Genomic DNA, 21,311 nt, shown 5'->3' on the forward strand with positions numbered 1-21,311 from the left:
CAGCAGCTAACTTGGATGTGTCTGTCTTGAGCTAACTTCAAAGATGGACCCTGCTGAGCAAAGGTCAGAATATTGATCTCAGGATTGATAAACTGACTGAACAGATTTATAATTGACAGAAAAGGATTGTTAGACACAAGAATGTTTTCAGTCCCTCACAAATGGAACTAAACATACAGTCAATAGTACTGTCCCTCAGCCACAAGAAACACTTTGATTGTCAAAGGCTGTCTGTCATGTTTGACTTCACCTCTGCTGCTGTTGATAAGCTCCGCCCATGGCTCTGCCTCCAAGCTGTGATTGGACAGCTGATTATTTTTCAGTTTGACAGAAACATCTTCGTCTCAAAAAGACTCATCTTCCTCTCTCACAGAGCTTCTTCTTCAGTGTTGGCAGGTGTTTGCTGCCCTCTGCAGGACAACACTGACATGTAACACACCTCCTCACTTTGTTTTCTGTGGTCTGATTTATTTATTTATTTTTTATCTTACTTAATTTAACACACAGTACTTTGATATAATTACAATATTAATCCAGCTGATTCAAACCCTTTGTAGCTCACCTTCATGTACTGATCCATCAGACGCAGCTCAGTGGATATTTTGGCTGTAACATTTTGGTCGCCTAAAAAAGTCTTGTTCAGTGTTTGGTTGTAGTAAAACATCTTCTAATGAGTCATGTGTTCAGTTTTTCTTGTAAGTACATTTTGTTTTAATAGGTTAAGAATTTTTCACTAGTGAAATTTAGCATTAGGATCAGCATTACCACAGTTAACCATCGACTGTAAAGGTACTGTGCTAAACAAGCTAGGAGCTAGCATTATGGTCAGTTTTGGCTCCGAAAAGATGGTGACATTCAATCCAAGATAGTTATGTCAAATTGCCAAACTCAAGGCTTCAAAACGACAGTCCACAAACCACTGGGTGACGTCACAGTGACATCGTCCAATGTTTGGTTTTTCCAGTCTATGTTTATACCCGTTCATGTCTTTTAATCAATCCAAAGAAAAACATTTATGATTCAAATTAGAAAATATATTTTGAAATTGATGAATGAACTGTTTTATTAGTATCAGGATGCAGCAGCGGGGAGCAGGCTCTCCTGAACCCAGCTGTGTGTCCATGAAGAGTGACTGGTCTATGGATCGTCCTATTGACATTAAAGATGGACAACCTGCTGATGGAAGGTAAGAATTTAAAAGTGAAGTTTGTTATTATCTGACTCTCCTGAGAAGAGGAATCAATATATAGTTTCAGCAGTGACATCATAGTGTACACCTCTGCAACAGTCACATGTCAAAGAGTTCAGTGTTATATGTGTGTGTAACTTTGAAAACATCACATCAATAATCAGAGCAGCAGCTAACTTGGATGTGTCTGTCTTGAGCTAACTTCAAAGATGGACCCTGCTGAGCAAAGGTCAGATTATTGATCTCAGGATTGATAAACTGACTGAACAGATTTATAACTGACAGAAAGGATTGTTAGACACAAGAATGTTTTTAATTTATAGAAGAAGAGAAAAAATTTAAAATGTCTCATCATAATAGAACATCTTTAATAAGCTGAGTGCAGATTTGAGTCATTAAATGTTCTTAAACGTGATGTTTTTCTCCACAGAGTTCAGCAGCAGAGCTCAGAGGTTCCCAGTGATCAGTCTGCACAGCAGCATCAAACACAGTTGGACTCCATATTTATGGTGTGTACATGTACTAACACCGATTTTCAAACAGCATTGTATTATTTACAATGTGGACAGTATATGCAAAAGAACAATGTTTAACTTCCCTCCATGTGGCCATCACCCAGTGCTCCCCACTCAGTTACTAGAAAAAATCGTCATCTGGTGGACTTTGGAGATCTGCATTAGACAACAAACTATGTGTCCTCATTTTCTATAGCGGTGCCTTCAAGGACAGTAAAAAATCTGGGTTTTAAAATGTCATACTAACAAATACTTGAAAATATCAGCATACTGTGGAACAAAACTATCAGTCAATCTGTCAATCTATCAACCAATCAGACTTTATAAGTAAGTTTACAATGGTCCACATAACAGACTCCAGCACACTCAGTTTGTTTTATGATCAGAGACCACCAGTACTGAGTAGACTCAATGAGGAAAAACGTTGTGTAAATGAAAATAAGCCTCAGTAAAGAGATATTATTCACAGCTCATTAACTTTGTCTTTGGTGCTCAGCTGGCCTCAACAACCCATCAGTAGGCTACAGTCAGTCTGATTGGACGAGACGTGCAATTCATTCTGGTTGTTGTAGTTTTCTTTAATCATCGGACACTAATTTAATAAATAATTGCACTTTTTTATTACATAGGTAGCATGTAATAAACCTAGTTTTAATTCAACTATTAAATACTAACTACTAATAAAAAATATTCTCCATCAACCACAGATGAAATACTAAAGTAGCATTCAGGTCCTAACAGTGTCCATGCTGCTCTGTTTAGACCAGCAGGCCTTCAGACTGACACATGAATCACATGTTGTGTTCTACCAGTTTAAATGAAATGTTCACTTTATCTGTCTGTTCCAGCTGCTGGAGGAGAACATCGTCACTTTTGTGAAGAACGAGCTGAAGAGAGTCCAGAGGGGTCTGAGTCCAGATGACCCAGAATGCTTAGAGAGTCAGAGTGAGGATGAGGGGTTGGACGGTGAGGAGGAAGAGCAGAGGAGGAGCAGCAGAGACGCATTTCTGAAGATCACACTGCACTTCCTGAGGAGAATGAAGCAGGAGGAGCTGGCTGAGCGTCTGCAGAGCAGTAAGAGGATTTTAACAGATTTAACATGATGGAGAGGAAATGGAGGCAACATGGGAGAGGTTTATATTTCAAACTCTGCTGTAAATATGCTGCACACATCTGCATCAGATCAGAGGCTGTTTGTCCTCCACTGATGAGCTGAATAAAACTGATGGAGGAGGAAAAACTACACAGACACACTTACATGTTCAGATTTCTAGACTTTCTGTAGGATCCACTCACTGATTTCATTTGTTGTTTGTTCATTCAGGAGCTCGTGCTGCAAAGTGTCGACGTAAACTCAAGTCTAACCTGGAGAAGAAGTTCCAGTGTGTGTTTGAGGGGATCTCTAAAGCAGGAAACCCAACCCTTCTGAATCAGATCTACACACCGCTCTACATCACAGAGGGAGGGACTGCAGAGGTCAATGATGAACATGAGATCAGACAGATTGAAACAGCATCCAGGAAACCAGACAGACCAGAAACATCAATCACACAAGAAGACATCTTTAAAGCCTCACCTGGAAGAGATGAACCAATCAGAACAGTGATGACAAAGGGAGTGGCTGGCATTGGGAAAACAGTCTTAACACAGAAGTTCACTCTGGACTGGGCTGAAGACAAAGCCAACCAGGACATACACTTCACATTTCCATTCACTTTCAGAGAGCTGAATGTGCTGAAAGAGAAAAAGTACAGCTTGGTGGAACTTGTTCATCACTTCTTTACTGAAACCAAAGAAGCAGGAATCTTCAGGTTTGAAGAGTTCCAGGTTGTGTTCATCTTTGACGGTCTGGATGAGTGTCGACTTCCTCTGGACTTCCACAACACTGAGATCCTGACTGATGTTACAGAGTCCACCTCAGTGGATGTGCTTCTGACAAACCTCATCAGGGGGAAACTGCTTCCCTCTGCTCGCCTCTGGATAACCACACGACCTGCAGCAGCCAATCAGATCCCTCCTGAGTGTGTCGGCATGGTGACAGAGGTCAGAGGGTTCACTGATCCACAGAAGGAGGAGTACTTCAGGAAGAGATTCAGAGATGAGGAGCAGGCCAGCACCATCATCTCCCACATCAAGACATCACGAAGCCTCCACATCATGTGCCACATCCCAGTCTTCTGCTGGATCACTGCTACAGTTCTGGAGGATGTGTTGAAAAGCAGAGAGAGAGGAGAGCTGCCCAAGACCCTGACTGAGATGTACATCCACTTCCTTGTGGTTCAGGCCAAACTGAAGAACATCAAGTATGATGGAGGAGCTGAGACAGATCCACACTGGAGTCCAGAGAGCAGGAAGATGATTGAGTCTCTGGGAAAACTGGCTTTTGAGCAGCTGCAGAAAGGCAACCTGATCTTCTATGAATCAGACCTAACAGAGTGTGGCATCGATATCAGAGCAGCCTCAGTGTGCTCAGGAGTGTTCACACAGATCTTTAAAGAGGAGAGAGGGCTGTACCAGGACACTGTGTTCTGCTTCGTCCATCTGAGCCTTCAGGAGTTTCTGGCTGCTCTTCATGTCCATCTGACATTCATCAAGTCTGGAGTCAATCTGCTGCAAGAAAAACAAACAACATCCTGGTGGCCTGAAGTGTTCAAATCACCACGTTTCTACCAGAGTGCTGTGGACGAAGCCTTAAAGAGTCCAAATGGACACCTGGACTTGTTCCTCCGCTTCCTCCTGGGGCTTTCACTGCAGACCAATCAGACTCTCCTACGAGGTCTGACACAGACAGGAAGTAGCTCAAAGACCAATCAGAAAACAATTGAGTACATCAAGAAGAAGATCAGTAGGAATCTGTCTGCAGAGAGAAGCATCAATCTGTTCCACTGTCTGAATGAACTGAATGATTGTTCTCTAGTGCAGGAGATCCAACAGTACCTGAGATCAGGAAGTCTCTCCACAGATAAACTGTCTCCTGCTCAGTGGTCAGCTCTGGTCTTCATCTTACTGTCATCACAAAAAGATCTGGATGTGTTTGACCTGAAGAAATACTCTGCTTCAGAGGAGGCTCTTCTGAGGCTGCTGCCAGTGGTCAAAGCCTCCAACAAAGCTCTGTAGGTGCACACAGAACTATAGACCAAGCAGAGGGGTGGTGGGGGGCTTCTTGAGCTACAGCCGCAAATGTTTTCTCAATAGTCCCGAATCTTTTACGTTTTTAAAATAAATTAAACTCTTTGTCACTTCCTGTCCTCTCTGACTGCATCAGCAAATCATTGGAGCCAAACGTCTATAACTGGGGAAGTATCTCCACCTGTTTGTCCACCTTAACATTGTCATAGGGGATTGTTGTGTGTCTTTTTTTTTCATTCAGTCATGTCATGATGAGGAGAGTGAGAAAGGACTTAAAAGCAGAAGTAAGCAGGAGATATGAGAAAATGTGTGATGAAGTCAGGAGTAAATGAGTGGAAAATGGTTGAGAAGAGGACAGAAGCGGAAGTCTGGAGTAGGGTTGGTCCGATGGACGATGAACAAAACACTAACCTATTAAAACATTGAGCAATTTAAATTTACAGCAAAGTGAGTCACCTAAAAACGAGCAGTTTGAAATAATAATAATAAATAACTGTATTTATATATTACCTTTCAAAACAAAGTTTCAAAGTGCTTTACAGTAAAAACAGGTAATGCATGTTAATTATCCAATAAAAAAATAGTAATACATATTTGTAGAGCACTTTTAGAAACTCACGTTATAAAGTACTTCACATAGAACATTAAACAAAGAAAAACAGGATGAAATTAAAGTTTTTAAATAGCCCCTAAAGATAAAAATCACCTGCAGGTGGACAATTATATATATATATATATATTACATTACATAAGATATACATTTAATCTTTTTTGCATCTTATGTTTTCTTCTCTCAGTGGAGAACATTAAATGAGTGCAGTAGAGAGAAGTTAAGAAGAAAAGAGGATGAAAGGAGAACAGAGTGACCAGGAGTAGATCAGATAAAGAACCATAATAATAATGTTTATCCTGCTCTGTTATTCCATTAAGAAATCTGATATAATTTCAGTAAATGTTATTCTGTTGGTCTGATATTCAATTCAGAATCACACACATTTACTTATCAGTGTAGGTTTGCATTTACAGCAGCCAGATTATTATGGGATGGATTAGTAATGCTGTTTACACCAAAGTCCTGCTCTACCATTGTTATGTGACTTCAAAATAGTAAGATCAGAATATTTTGGGCTTTTTTTAGGTGGCAGGAGTAAAAAATTAATCTTCCTCAACATTTATTTTATTATAATTTCAGAATTTTCTGGTAACTTCCATGTTTTTCCAAATGATGTACAGATTTTAAGGCATTCAATTGTTTCAAATAACTTGAAAAATGCAGGAATAAAATCTCCCCTTGGACACAGTTAGGATTAAACCCCACATTTACATCATCTAGCTTCCTCCCTGCATCCAGATCCAGATTAACATCATTTAAAGATTCTATATGTAAGAATTATAAAGAAACAAAGCATTTTACATTCATTAATCATATTTATTACTAATGAGTGAACAGGTTGTCATGCAATTAAAAAAAATGAGACCTTCCCCAACTTTCTCAGTTGGGTATATCAGCCTGTGGACTGATTTCTATGTGTTAGACTCAGGCACAAAAATGTTTTTGGTGCTCCTTGGTGCCTTGCTTCTGTCCCACTGACATCAACAAACCAGCAGCATCTAACACAACAATACAGTCCAATCTGAGTAGAAACAACCTGCAACTCTCCAGCTAATGAGACAGCTAGCTGCCACCATCAACCACAACACATTCCACAACAAAACACCAATGCAATGACAAGTCTTCACCTCCTGAGAACTAACAGCTGAAACATTATTTCCTCAACAAAGCAGCAGAAAACAAGCTGCAGAGCAAAAGCAGAACACAGTTAACCCTGTTTGTTTTTTCTGTTTCTAGTCAAAAGGAAGTAATAAACACACATTAAAAACACAGCCGTTTGCTCCCTGACCACAGCATGCTGAGCCTACTGGTGTTTATGGTTGGTTGGTTGGTTGGATGGTTGATTAATGTATCATGTTTCAGGTGGGCATTGGATTGGCTCTCAACGGTCAGGCCACAGTGCAGCAGGAGCCTCTTTGTGTGTGTTTGCTTGTACTCAAACAGACTGACTGGGAATGAGAGATGTTTTGCAAAAATACAACATTAGATATCTATTAGATAGAATTGTAAGCGAGGAAAAAAACATCACATACAGTCAGCTTGTGAGCAACAGGATGTTGACTGCAGCTCACTTAATGGTCACCAGTGTCATTAATGAGAAGGAATTTCTGATTCCTACATATGAACCTGTAATCTTTGCTCAAAGAAGAAAATTAATGCCATTATTTTATTTTGTTCTGCTGATTGTTCTTCAGGTTGAGTAGCTGTAACATCTCAGAGAGAAGCTGTGCAGCTCTGTCCTCAGTTCTCAGCTCGCAGTCCTCTAGTCTGAGAGATCTGGACCTGAGTAACAACAACCTGCAGGATTCAGGAGTGAAGCAGCTTTCTGCTGGACTGGAGAGTCCACACTGCGGACTGGAAACTCTCAGGTCATTTTTATCACTGTGTATTTAAAGTAATATTTTGGCTTCTCCCCAGTTTCTAGTTTACATGAAGAGTTTTTGAAAGTCAAAAGATTCTGTGTAATGTCTGAACTTAAGTGTTGTAATATCAAGTACACAGTATTTAAAACTCCTTTCATGCCATCATGTGAGTCAGGATAGTTGTTTTCAGTCATTTAATCTTCAACACTTGTGCATAAAGTATAAAGTAAGTCTAGTATGATAGTAGAATAAGATGAACACACAAAGCACATTTGTTGTTCAGGAAAATGAAATGTCTTTACTTTTTTTAAAGAATACTACAAATACACAAAATCCCGTTTATTGAGTTGAGAATGTTTTTAAGCTCATTAGATGAACTGTTGTGTGTGTTCAGTCTGTCAGGATGTCTGATCACAGAGGAAGGCTGTGCTTCTCTGGCCTCAGCTCTGAGCTCCAACCCCTCCCATCTGAGAGAGCTGGACCTGAGCTACAATCATCCAGGAGACTCAGGAGAGAAGCTTCTGTCTGCTGGACTGGAGGATCCACACTGGAGACTGGACACTCTCAGGTATGGACAGACAGGTGGACACTCTCAGGTCTGGAAAGGTGGACACTCTCAGGTACGGACAGACAGGTGCACACTCTCAGGTATGGACAGACAGGTGGACAATCTCAGGTATGGACAGACAGATGGACACTCTAAGGTATGGACAGACAGGTGGACACTCTCAGGTATGGACAGGTGGACACTCAGGTATGGACAGACAGATGGACACTCTCAGGTATGGACAGACAGATGGACACTCAGGTATGGACAGACAGATGGACACTCTCAGGTATGGACAGACAGGTGGACACTCTCAGGTATGGACAGACAGATGGACACTCTCAGGTATGGACAGACAGATGGACACTCTCAGGTATGGACAGACAGATGGACACTCTCAGGTACTGACAGACAGGTGGACACTCATGTATGAACAGACAGGTGGACACTCTCAGGTATGGACAGACAGGTGGACACTCAGGTATGGACAGACAGGTGGACACTCTCAGGTACTGACAGACAGGTGGACACTCATGTATTAATAGACAGGTGGACACTCAGGTATGGACAGACAGGTGGACACTCTCAGGTATGGACAGGTGGACACTCTCAGGTATGGACAGACAGGTGGACACTCTCAGGTATGGACAGACAGATGGACACTCTCAGGTATGGACAGGTGGACACTCTCAGGTATGGACAGACAGGTAGACACTCAGGTATGGACAGACAGGTGGACACTCTCAGGTATGGACAGACAGATGGACACTCTCAGGTATGGACAGGTGGACACTCTCAGGTATGGACAGACAGGTAGACACTCTCAGGTATGGACAGACAGGTGGACACTCTCAGGTATGGACAGACAGGTGGACACTCTCAGGTATGGACAGACAGATGGACACTCTCAGGTATGGACAGGTGGACACTCTCAGGTATGGACAGACAGATGGACACTCTCAGGTATGGACAGGTGGACACTCTCAGGTATGGACAGACAGGTGGACACTCTCAGGTATGGACAGACAGGTGGACACTCTCAGGTATGGACAGGTGATCACTCTCAGGTATGGACAGACAGGTGGACACTCTCAGGTATGGACAGACAGGTGGACACTCTCAGGTATGGACAGACAAGTGGACACTCATGTATGGACAGACAGGTTGACACTCTCAGGTATGGACAGACAGGTTGACACTCTCAGGTATGGACACACAGGTGGACACTCTCAGGTATGGACAGACAAGTGGACACTCATGTATGGACAGACAGGTTGACACTCTCAGGTATGGACAGACAGGTTGACACTCTCAGGTATGGACACACAGGTGGACACTCTCAGGTATGGACAGACAAGTGGACACTCATGTATGGACAGACAGGTTGACACTCCCAGGTATGGACAGACAGATGGACACTCTGACTAACTGAGGGACTCTGGTTCATGTTTAATGGTGGATATGAGTGAAGGTGTATGAAGCTGATTGTCTCTTTGTCTCTTCCTCCAGGATTGACCATGGTGGACTGAAGACACTGAAACCTGGTCTGAGGAAGTGTGAGTGTGTTTACAGTTTGATTCATGAGAACTTTGAGAAAAACTGGATGAAATATGTAAAAGAAGTGAAAAAAGTTCAAAATGATGGAAAATGTGTTTTGGCAGAAATGGGCGTGGCCTAAACTGACATTTATCTTGAACAAATGAATCCATGAAACAGAAATTACCTTCTGTTCATCACTGTTCAGGAGTTAAAAGAGAAATGTTTTATAAATGTCCACATGGTGGCGCTACCTGCTCCAAAATGTCCCTCATGTCTCTCCTGCAGATAAAGTTCATTCATTCATACTGACTTCAGCTGTTTGGAGCATTTGGACAAAAATGTGTTTGTAACAGACGACAGTTTGAGATGAAAATAACAGACTTGATGTGTAAAGACCTTCACTTTACACCAAACTTGATGAAAAAACATGAATATTACTGAATATCACTGTCATGTTGACTGTTCATGTTCTAACTGAACTGTTAAACGTTCACTTACTCTGTATGTCCAAAGCTTTCAGTCACATCTCATGGTCTTCCTCAGTAATGGAGTGTCTCAGTTGTCATGGAGATGGTTTAAGTTTGAATGGTCTCGTTTCAGTGATTGTCAGTAAAGTAGTTAATAAATCAACAGATGATAAACTGCAGCTGTATTGTGTCTCGTTCTCTCCATCAGATGCCTGTGAACTGGAACTGGATCCAAACACAATGAACAGAAAACTCAAACTGTCTGACAACAACAGGAAGGTGACACGTGTGAAGAACGATCAGTCATATCCTGATCATCCAGACAGATTTGATGTCAGGCCTCAGCTGCTGTGTAGAAATGTTCTGACTGGTCGCTGTTACTGGGAGGTCGAGTGGAGAGGAAGAGTTGATATATCAGTGAGTTACAGAAGAATCAGCAGGAAAGGATACAGTGATGACTGTGGGTTTGGAAGGAATGATCAGTCCTGGAGACTTTACTGCTCTGATGATGGTCGTTACTCTGTCTGGCACAATAAGAGAGAAAAATATTCTTCTTCCTCCTCCTCCTCCTCTGTAGCAGTGTATGTGGACTGTCCTGCTGGCACTCTGTCCTTCTACAGAGTCTCCTCTGACACACTGATCCACCTCCACACCTTCAACACCACATTCACTGAAACTCTGTATGCTGGGTTTGCAGTCTGGTCTGGTTCCTCAGTGTCTCTGCGTCGTCTGTAGGAGGGAGAGTCTCTCCTGTGGACATAAACTCTGCTGACCGAAGATCAGCTGCTGAAATCAAACCTAACACACACTCAGACTCAGCAGATCTGTCTCAGACTCTCAGATTTTCCCTCTAAACTTCTCACATGGTTTAATTTCAATAAAACAAAGATTAGAGAAAAAGTAAAAAAAAACAGAAAACACATTTGTGTATCAGAACAAGGCGGGGAGTTCTGGTCCTCTGAAATGAGGCCAACCAGGAAGTAACTTAAAACTGCATTCTATCAAAAGGCCACCAGGGGGCGACCGTTTTGGTGTCAAAAGGACTTCCGTCTCTATACAAGTCAATGGAGAATTCACCAACTTCTCACTTGATTTCTAACCTCAGTAAACGTTTTCAAAATGTGTTTATGGTCTCAATCGCTAGTTTAAAGCCTTCTTCAATGCAGTATGATGTTCATTTGGGACATTTTGGCCTCCCTGATTTTATATGTGACGATAAAGCAGGGTATGCATTAGGGCGTGGCTACGTCGTGATTGACAGGTTGGTTGGTTCACAGGTTCAGGAGGGCGCCTCATGCTCCTCCTGATGCCCATATAAGTAGAATCCCTGTTTTTATTTTTCCCAGCATGCACCTGAAATTTTCAAGATGGTGCTGCTCAGATCCGATACTATTGGCCTCCGAGCAGCAGTCCACAAACCAATGGGTGACGTCACGGATGTTACGTCCATTTCTTACATACAGTCTGTGGTCAGAACTTAGTTTTTTCTACTTTTCTCTCTCATTAATTATTTATCAATACTTTAACTACATCACTCATAATACTGAAGTACTTTTACTGTAGTAGGATTTTTCTTGCAGGACTTTTACTAGTAATGAGTATTCTTACTTTACTGTACTGGTACTTTTACTACAATAAAGTATCTGAGTACTAATTCTTCCACTCCTGGATTTACAGAAATGTTGGAATGTTTCTTTACTGATGAATATTTTTTAACATGAACTCATCACGTGAGTTTTAGTCTGACAGTAATCAACCTTTACTTAAACAGCGTGATTCAATGACAGAAGTTCACTTTCTGTTTCTTGTGTACACTGGACAATAAAGTAAAATACAACACAAACATTACAACTTAAACAACGGCAAGTAAAAGATCTGATTGTGCATCAAAGCAGTGTTGCAGGTTCAGATGGAGACAAACTCAAACATTTAAATCCTGCTGATCTTTTTAAGAATTAATTTAAAAGTGTCCATTTAACAATTTGTCTTATAAATAACTTTTCTGTGATTACTGAACATTTTCAAACTGATTTATAATAAAAAGCATCTGTATTGATATTTGTGGTCCTGATATTTCTTCATATTGATCAAAACTAATTTTGTGCAGTTTCATGTTAAGTACTTGAAGCTTTATCTTATGTATGAAAGGTGCTTTATTATTATTATCAGAGTCATTGTTTATTATAGATATTTGTTATTCTAGGGACTTTGATTTTTATCTTTAGATGTGATCATTTCTGTACTTTAATATATAAAAGTTTAATTTTAGGTTACTTCATTTACTGTCCAAATAACAGAAATCCATAAAGAAGTAAAAGGTTAAAAAAAGATTGTGGATAAAAATGTAGCCGACAGCATCAGTACGGCTCAGAACATCATCTGGTCAGAGTCACCTTTGACCCTGAGATGACGAAATTGGACCAGGTTTGATATAGAGACTGACATGGTCTCTCTCTTGGACAAACAAAGATCCATTAACATTCCATGGAGCAACCCAAAGTGACAAGAACTACATACTGTAACAAGACAAATTTTGGTGTCTCCTTCGAACGTTATAACTTATCGTAGAGATGCAGAGACTTTTTCTACCATCAGATTAGAGTCACACAGACCAGCGTCATAAATTAAAAGGCACATTCCTAAATTCCACCTCTCTTTCAACACAAAGTGTGGAAGAGAAAGAAAGTGTGTTAAAACTCACCTCATACAAAACTTCTTGGTAAATAGTTTGGCATAAACAATACCAATTACTTATATCAGTATCAATTACCTAAAGAAACCTCCATTGTAACAGTTATTACAGCGATCACAGATAAATGGGTATTTGAAGAACTGTCATTATAATTTCTCTTTTAGTAAACACAAATGTTAGTATGAGAATGTTTACTTAATATGAGAAAGTGTTACATTGATGTTATGCTTACATTATGGTGATAATCAATTATCTATGTTTGATCATATTAATTCTTTTCAGGTTTTAATGAATCAAGCTGATGTTATATTAATGCCAGAATGATGCATCCTGTGATCTGTGTTACTATATTATAGTATGCATTTTATAATCAAGATTAAATACTGAATGAATGATGATGACCAGCTGCACCCCTCCGAAACTGGATTGCTTTGCTTCAAGTTTTGCTCTGCTCATCTTCTCTTTTCTTCACCACACACATTCTTACTTTTGTCACCTTATCTTATTCTTTTAATCTTTAGTTAATTTTTATCTTAGTTTTTTCTTTATTATATGATACTATAATAATCTTTATTTTTATTCTATGTTTCTGTAACCTGGTATTTTTCGTCAGCAGACGTACAGAGAAAAGGCCTTTAAAGTAAACACGTCATTAAGTTTTGCATTCAGCCTGTTTTTGACCATTTTGAGGATTTGACGTGTGGCCAACACTGAGACCTCTCCAGAAAGTTACTAAACAGTGAACTAGTTAAATTGGACTTTCACTCCATCTCACATCAACCTGCGAGGGCTTTTTGGGCAGACAAACGTTTGTCAATCCTACGACTCATCATAATCGAGAAGAACCAAGTCTGCAGGCAGACAACCACCGGACCAGCCGGTCTGACAGAAGGCCAGTCGACCCGGACCATCCTCACAGCACCGGACCTGCGACGCTCTCTGAGATCTTCCACTTGGTGTGCGTACGTGTGGTTCTGAAGGACGGACAGCTGAGGCCCTCCATGGATGAAAGTAGGATCCAAATATTGCTTTAATCAAGGGTTGATGTTTGATAGAGTAATTCAAATTTTCTTTAAAGGTAAAACTCAGTAAAGCTCATAAGTTTCTCAGCTTTCACATAATTACATATCCTTAATTTAGATTCATCATTCACCATCGTCTTTCATTCATGCCGATATATCGAGTAACAATCGGTTGAAATCATTTGTTATTGCAATTTTATCATTACATTTATTTATACATCATTTATTAGTAGTGTGTAGTTAATAAAATCCATAAAATCGAGTCAGTTGTGTTTGTCTAATCTTTGAAGTGATACAGGGGATCTATTGAACCATTGAGCCACAAATTCAGAAAGTTTACTGATTCAGAAATGTATTGATTTATTAAACTTTACTAATAAACCAATTAGTAAGTAAACTGATATTTCCTCCTAATCAAGGAGGTGGTGCACCTGATAATGAGAGCTTATAAATTTAATCATCCAAAATTGCTACAAAACAATGTGATATATTTATCATATTGTACTGCAGACATCTACCTTCTACTCTGACATCTAACAGCATTTTTAAAGTTGTCATGAATTTCATATATCTTTGATTCTGAAGTTTAGAGCTTGTTTACACTAAACTACAGGTTCAGTTTAAACTACAACGTCTGAGAACACAGAAGTGGGTTTAAGAGATCAGTTGATTTATTTTCAGACAACAGAGATTTCAACCTCAAACCACAGAGAAACTACAGACAGAGCAACTTTAGTCCTTTTTGGTTGCAGCAGTGTTTTTTTCATTCTCTCCTCTGTTGTGACTCAGATGTTTTCTCCGTGTGAAGTTTGGTAAGTTACAGTTTTCAGTTATTTTACAGTAAAAAGTGTAAAAATCAGAAAGTGAAGCTGCTGTTAGTGTTGAGAAGAGCTCAGCTCTCTGCTAACAGGATCATCAGGTGTTCTAACAACAGTACAGCTGGTTAGTACTGTGTTAACATGTTTGATGCTGCAGCTTCATGTTCAGCTCTGTTTGTTTCTGTGCTGTTTACAGCTTGGATTGAGTGTGTGTGTTTCTGTTGTGAGTGTGTGTGCTTTAAGTTAGTTTTCATGGTGAATATGTTAAAGTGTGTTACATTGAGGTTGTTTTAATGTCACAATAACAAACAGCAGCAGTGGAGCTCTGAGCTGCAGGAGATTCAGGTGATAGATTACACTCACTCACCCACACACACACTCACACACGCACACACACACACACACACACACACACACACACACACACACACACACTCACACACACACATGCACAGAGCCTGACTCTGCTAAATGTTTACTTATTGATTATGTATTTGCTGACCTGTATCATTACCTTTTCTCTGATAGTAATATTATTTTCCAGTAATATTAATATTTCCAGTAACAGCTGATTGATGGTCACAATAAATAATGAATACTAACTTGCAGGTAATGTGCTGCTCTGTTTAAACTACCTGCTGTGAGGTTTTCAGAGCTCACCTGAGATTCTGCAGCTCTGTGTTGCTTTAGTTTGTTGATTTGACACAACTCAGCAGCATCATTGTATTTTATTACCAGAAGGATGCTGTGAATGTTTCTAACACTCTTCAATGAACTGTTCCAATTTACATGCATAATGAAAAGGAAATTACATCACACATCATATATTGAATAAGAGAAGATGACATCACCAAATAATTCTATGATAAAAACCTTCCACAATGTTCTTGACTGAGTCTAATTAAGATATAACAAATCATATTTAAGGTCACTTAATTAATAATTAAAAGGAACATTGACTCACATTACTTTATGTCTTAAAGTTTGACCTTATTATTTTCTTTCAAGAGTTTTGTTGAAAATTTCGACATAATCAACAATGACCCCGGATAAATAGACAATCTTTGAAATTTTACAGTTTCAAAGAGAAAAAATTAAAGGGAAAGTCATCCATTATAAATGACTGACATTTCTCATTCAGTTCACACTGAGCTACTAATTAATAATAATTAAATAAATAAATTCATGAACAAGCTGCTAAATGTTGTGATAGTTAGACATGAAGTTTTTATTATTTCAGATCAATATTTGAAGAGAAAAATGACTATTTGTGCTACAGGGCAGCTGGTTGTGCAACACTGAAACCAAACACTTCATGGCAATGTGAGAAAATCACAAGTTTAAACCATTAAAAAAGAAGTGAAATTCTAACAAAAACTCTAAAATCATCAAATACTTAGTGGTCTGAATGTGTTGATGTGCTGATGTCAGCTGAGAGATGGCAGAGGGGAAAGAGGAACATGGATATTTTCAATCATGTGACACACAGATGTGATGTCATCATGTACAGAGTTGGTGTTCATATTGAAATGATCCTTTTGAAGCATTTTGGAGGTTTGGTGTCAGAACCAACATGCAGGATGTTTCACTTTGAGTTGTAACACTATTGTCTGATTTCTGATCCAGTTAATAAATGTGTGTGAGCTCAATGTTCAAGCTTCAGTTTCAGAAAGCAGGATCAGTGAAAACTCTGAGTTTATTAATCCTCATATGAGGGGAAACTCTGCGTTTTCAGTTGTACAGAGCCAGTTTATTGTAACACTGAGCCAGTTACTATGGCAACATAGTAACTATGTGCTATTTTTACAACATAATTTTTGCAAACGTAAAAACATATCATTTTAGTAACATATTCATTCATTCAGTTGATTAAATGATGTAGTTCATTCGTGCGTCCTCCCAGAACTCTCTGCTTTCATTAAAAACAACAACAACAAAAATCACATCTCACTGCCGTTGAAATGGATCCTGAGGACTTAAAAAAAGAAAAGCAAGTGAAGATTTAATTATTGATACTGTCAGATAACGGGTCGTATGTGGTTCAACACAGCAGGTATAGCGGGTAAGGGTTTACAAACGGGACCCGTACAGGACTCTGCCTCAGCTTTCTTCCTGTCGGCTGGAGTGAAATTCAACTATTTAATTAACCTCAACCTCACACTAGAAGAATAAAGTAGCTGAAAGCTAAATTTTTCACCAGTCTCTAACATTTTTTTTTTTAGATCTTAAATTTCTGCCAATTTACTTCAATTTTAAGTTATTTGTAGTTATTTTTATATTACTTATCATTTAATTATATTATATATATTATTCTTTTTTTAATTGCGGTTTCATATATAAATACATTTGTTATTGCTGATGTTGAGCAGCAGTCTGTCAGATGTTTGGATTTTCTCTCCATATGAAATCTCCTGGCTGTTTATAATAGATGATGGTGATGTCGTTCCTCCAGCTGTCAGTAGAGGGAAGATTTGATGTTTGTAGACTTTGACAGTGAAGTGATGATGAAGTGACAGCAGCCTCACATCAGATGGACTGATGAAGGAGAATCAGCAGCATCTTCTCTCTCTCTGTGTTTCCTCCACAGCTGAAGCTCCAAAGTCTCTGTGACTGGATGTCAATTGGGCAGCTGAACATCATGTTGTAGTGAGTGAGTGCAGCTCTCCCAGCAGCTGTTTCTCTGCTATGGATCAGTGTGAGGACAGAGAGGAGGGAGTCCCTCCCTCTAAAAGCTCTCTGTGTGGGGAACATGACAGCCAGACCAAAGCTCAGAGGTGAGATGAGGATCTCTAACTGTCCATCACTGTTCTCCACTCACATCACTCCACCATCATTATTCACACTCACTGTCACATCTGACTCTCAACTACTGAATAATAAGTCACAATAACTCAGAATGAACTACTAACATTGTGAGTTAACAAAGAGCTCAACCACTGATGAGTCAACTAATCAACTAAGATGAGACAGCATCTTTCATCAGATGACATTTTGATGAACAGGAGAATGTTTCTCATCCACTGTCTTCTTACTGATTTTCATTCTGCTTCTAAAACTTCAGCTGCTGACAGTCTGCTCAAAATTCATCTTTTTAAACTCTTTGATTTGTTGTTTGTTTGTATCAGGATGCAGCAGCAGAGAGCAGACTCTCCTGAACCCAGCTGTGTGTCCATGAAGAGTGACTGGTCTATGAGTCTTCCTATTGACTTTAAAGATGGACAACCTGCTGATGGAAGGTAAGAATTTAAAAGTGAAGTTTGTTATTATCTGACTCTCCTGAGAAGAGGAATCAATATATAGTTTCAGCAGTGACATCACAGTGTACACCTGTGCAACAGTCACATGTCAAAGAGTTCAGTGTTATAAGACACCAACATGGTCACTTCAAAATGAAATTAACAGGAGATTATTTTCATAGCTCATACCAGTCTGCCAATTTAAGAAGCACCAGTGATTGTGAATCAGTTTCAGCTGCGTTGGTGCAAATAAAAGTGACAACAGGTGCAATGGAGAGGCAAAACAGCTGCTCTCTCCTTCTCCTTCCTGACTGATTCTTCTCTAGTTTGGTGTTCGACTAGTGTCCTCGTCACTACTGGTAGCATGAGGCGCTACCTGCAGCTCGATCAGGTTGCACAGGTAGTCCAGCTCCTCCAGGAGATCACATCCATACGTGCACTCGCAATAAAGTTTGCTGTGTCTCCCAGCACAGTCTCAAGAGCATGGAGAAGATGCCAGGAGAGCCGGACAGGGCCGTAGAAGGGCATCAATCCAGCAGCAGCAGGACCTGTATCTGCTTCTTTGTGTGAGGAGGAATAGGAGGAGCATTGCCAGAGCGCAAAGAATTACCTCCAGAAGGCTGCCGGGGTGCATGTTTCTGACCAAACAGTCAGAAACAGACTCCATGAGGGTAGCATCAGGGCCTGATGTCCTCTAGTTGGACCTGTACTCACAGCCCAGCACAGTGCAGCTCAATTGGCTTTCAGAAAACAGAATTGGCAAGTTGGCATTCCGTTCTCTTCACAGATGATAGTAGGTTCACACCGAGCACAGGGGACAAGCATGAAAGAGTCTAGAGAACCTTAGTGGATGTGCTGCTGACAAACCTTATCGGGGGAAACTGCTTCTCTCTGCTCACCTCTGTAGGACCATACCTGCCTATAACATCATCCAACATGACCGGTTTGGTGGTGGGTTAGTGATGGTATGGGGAGGCATATCCTTGGAGGGTTGGACAGACCTCCATGTCATAACCAACAGTACCCTGACTGCTGTTAGGTACTGGGATGGAATACTCAGAGTGATTGTCAGATCTTACATTAGTGCAGTGGATCCTGGGTTCCTCTTGGTGCAGGACGTGTAGGCAGTTCCTTGATGATGAAGGCATTGATGCCATTTACTGGCCCTCATGTTCCCTTGACCTAAATCCAACTGAGCACCTATGAGATGTTTTGTATCGGTGCATCCAGTGCCTCCATAGATTGTCCAGGAGCTCACTGATACCCCAATCCAGGTCTGGGAGGAGATCCCCCAGGACACACTCCACTGACTCATCAGGAGCATGCCAAGACATTTTTGGGAGTGCATACAGGCAGACGGGGCCAAACACACTACTGAGTCACATTATGAGTTGCTGTGATGAAATGATTTTGGTTTCCATTGAACGATGGTAAGTAATTTTGTTCTCAAAGAATTATGCAATGTACATCAGTAAAGATTTTCAGCTTGAGTAATGTGTTCATCAAGATCCAGTGTGTGATTTGAGTGGGGTTTTTTTTAGCAATGTATTTCAGAGATTTAAACTGATGCTTAATCCTTAATTTCTTTGGTTTTAACTGCATGCCTTTGTCACTTTATTTATATCAGGATGCAACAGCAGAGAGCAGACTCTCCTGAACCCAGCTGTGTGTCCATGAAGAGGGGCGACTCTATGGATCGTTCTATTAAATTTAAAGATATACAACCTGCTGATGGAAGGTAAGAATTAGACATCCAGTAATCAGAGCAGCATCTACAGGAGTTCATTTTGTCATCATGACAAAACATCTTTAATAAGCTGTGTGCAGATTTTAGTCATTAAATGTCCTTAAACGTGATGTTTTCTCCACAGAGTTCAGCAGCAGAGCTCAGAGGTTCCCAGTGATCAGTCTGCACAGCAGCATCAAACACAGCTGGACTCCATATTTATGGTGTGTACATGTACAAACACACCTTTTACTATTAACTCCATCAACCACAGATGAAATACTAAAGTAGCATTCAGGTCCTAACAGTGTCCATGCTGCTCTGTTTAGACCAGCAGGCCTTCAGACTGACACATGAATCACATGTTGTGTTCTACCAGTTTAAATGAAATGTTCACTTTATCTTTCTGTTCCAGCTGCTGGAGGAGAACATCGTCACTTTTTTGAAGAACGAGCTGAAGAGAGTCCAGAGGAGTCTGAGTCCAGATGACCCAGAATGCTTAGAGAGTCAGAGTGAGGATGAGGAGGTGTTGGACGGTGAGGAGGAAGAGCAGAGGAGGAACAGCAGAGACGCATTTCTGAAGATCACACTGCACTTCCTGAGGAGAATGAAGCAGGAGGAGCTGGCTGAGCGTCTGCAGAGCAGTAAGAGGATTTTAACAGATTTAACATGATGGAGAGGAAATGGAGGCAACATGGGAGAGGTTTATATTTCAGACTCTGCTGTAAATATGCTGCACACATCTGCATCAGATCAGAGGCTGTTTGTCCTCCACTGATGAGCTGAATAAAACTGATGGAGGAGGAAAAACTACACAGACACACTTACATGTTCAGATTTCTAAACTTTCTGTAGGATCCACTCACTGATTTCATTTGTTGTTTGTTCATTCAGGAACTGGTGCTGCAAAGTGTCGACGTAAACTCAAGTCTAACCTACAGAAGAAATTCCAGTGTCTGTTTGAGGGGATCGCTAAAGCAGGAAACCCAACCCTTCTGAATCAGATCTACACACCGCTCTACATCACAGAGGGAGGGACTGCAGAGGTCAATGATGAACATGAGATCAGACAGATTGAAACAGCATCCAGGAAACCAGACAGACCAGAAACAACAATCAGACAAGAAGACATCTTTAAAGCCTCACCTGGAAGAGATGAACCAATCAGAACAGTGATGACAAAGGGAGTGGCCGGCATTGGGAAAACAGTCTTAACACAGAAGTTCACTCTGGACTGGGCTGAAGACAAAGCCAACCAGGACATACACTTCACATTTCCATTCACTTTCAGAGAGCTGAATGTGCTGAAAGAGAAAAAGTACAGCTTGGTGGAACTTGTTCATCACTTCTTTACTGAAACCAAAAAAGCAGGAATCTGCAGGTTTGAAGAGTTCCAGGTTGTGTTCATCTTTGATGGTCTGGATGAGTGTCGACTTCCTCTGGACTTCCACAACACTGAGATCCTGACTGATGTTACAGAGTCCACCTCAGTGGATGTGCTGCTGACAAACCTCATCAGGGGGAAACTGCTTCCCTCTGCTCGCCTCTGGATAACCACACGACCTGCAGCAGCCAATCAGATCCCTCCTGACTGTGTCGGCATGGTGACAGAGGTCAGAGGGTTCACTGACCCACAGAAGGAAGAGTACTTCAGGAAGAGATTCAGAGATGAGGAGCAGGCCAGCACCATCATCTCCCACATCAAGACATCACGAAGCCTCCACATCATGTGCCACATCCCAGTCTTCTGCTGGATCACTGCTACAGTTCTGGAGGATGTGTTGAAAAGCAGAGAGGGAGAAGATCTGCCCAAGACCCTGACTGAGATGTACATCCACTTCGTGGTGGTTCAGTCCAAACTGACGAATTTCAAGTATGATGGAGGAGCTGAGACAGATCCACACTGGAGTTCAGAGAGCTGGAAGATGATTGAGTCTCTGGGAAAACTGGCTTTTG

The 21,311-nt window shown here is 40.7% G+C and overlaps 3 protein-coding genes across 5 annotated transcripts in view; all 3 read left to right on the top strand.

Moving 5' to 3' along the window:
- LOC133978586 (NACHT, LRR and PYD domains-containing protein 12-like) overlaps positions 1-21,311 on the top strand; it is a 114,189-nt gene that overhangs the window by 47,880 nt on the left and 44,998 nt on the right. Inside the window, exon 6 of the mRNA XM_062416893.1 lies at positions 7,141-7,314. Within this exon, the coding sequence (XP_062272877.1) occupies positions 7,141-7,314 (174 nt within the window). The remainder of the gene's footprint in view (positions 1-7,140; positions 7,315-21,311) is intronic.
- LOC133983527 (stonustoxin subunit beta-like) lies at positions 7,652-11,009 on the top strand. Its single transcript, XM_062422674.1, has 3 exons — positions 7,652-7,876; positions 9,365-9,411; positions 10,070-11,009. Exons 1-3 carry the CDS (start codon positions 7,662-7,664, stop codon positions 10,594-10,596), a joined length of 789 nt encoding a protein of 262 aa, XP_062278658.1. The 5' UTR covers positions 7,652-7,661; the 3' UTR covers positions 10,597-11,009.
- On the top strand, positions 8,415-9,349 carry LOC133984587 (repetin-like). 3 transcript variants are annotated; one of them, XM_062424198.1, is made up of 3 exons: positions 8,415-8,654; positions 8,767-9,004; positions 9,267-9,349. In XM_062424198.1, the coding sequence occupies exons 1-3, from the start codon at positions 8,419-8,421 to the stop codon at positions 9,285-9,287; spliced, it is 495 nt and encodes a 164-aa protein (XP_062280182.1). In that variant the 5' UTR covers positions 8,415-8,418; the 3' UTR covers positions 9,288-9,349. The 3 variants fall into 3 exon arrangements, with proteins under 3 accessions (XP_062280182.1, XP_062280110.1, XP_062280031.1); XM_062424126.1 differs by having other exon boundaries at positions 8,415-8,534; positions 8,617-9,004; XM_062424047.1 differs by having other exon boundaries at positions 8,415-9,004.

The sequence above is a fragment of the Scomber scombrus genome, chromosome 1 (assembly GCF_963691925.1).
Source record: "Scomber scombrus chromosome 1, fScoSco1.1, whole genome shotgun sequence".
Classification (NCBI taxonomy): domain Eukaryota; kingdom Metazoa; phylum Chordata; class Actinopteri; order Scombriformes; family Scombridae; genus Scomber; species Scomber scombrus.

What these genes read in the sequence shown, in the direction of transcription:
- LOC133983527 (XM_062422674.1), top strand. Translation starts at nt 7,662, where the DNA reads ATGTTTTTAAGCTCATTAGATGAACTGTTGTGTGTGTTCAGTCTGTCA. An exon ending in TGGAGACTGGACACTCTCAG is followed by an intron (nt 7,877 to 9,364) that starts GTATGGACAGAC and finishes CTCTTCCTCCAG; the next exon opens with GATTGACCATGGTGGACTGA. An exon ending in GAAACCTGGTCTGAGGAAGT is followed by an intron (nt 9,412 to 10,069) that starts GTGAGTGTGTTT and finishes TCTCTCCATCAG; the next exon opens with ATGCCTGTGAACTGGAACTG.
- LOC133984587 (XM_062424047.1), top strand. Translation starts at nt 8,419, where the DNA reads ATGGACAGACAGGTGGACACTCTCAGGTATGGACAGGTGGACACTCTC.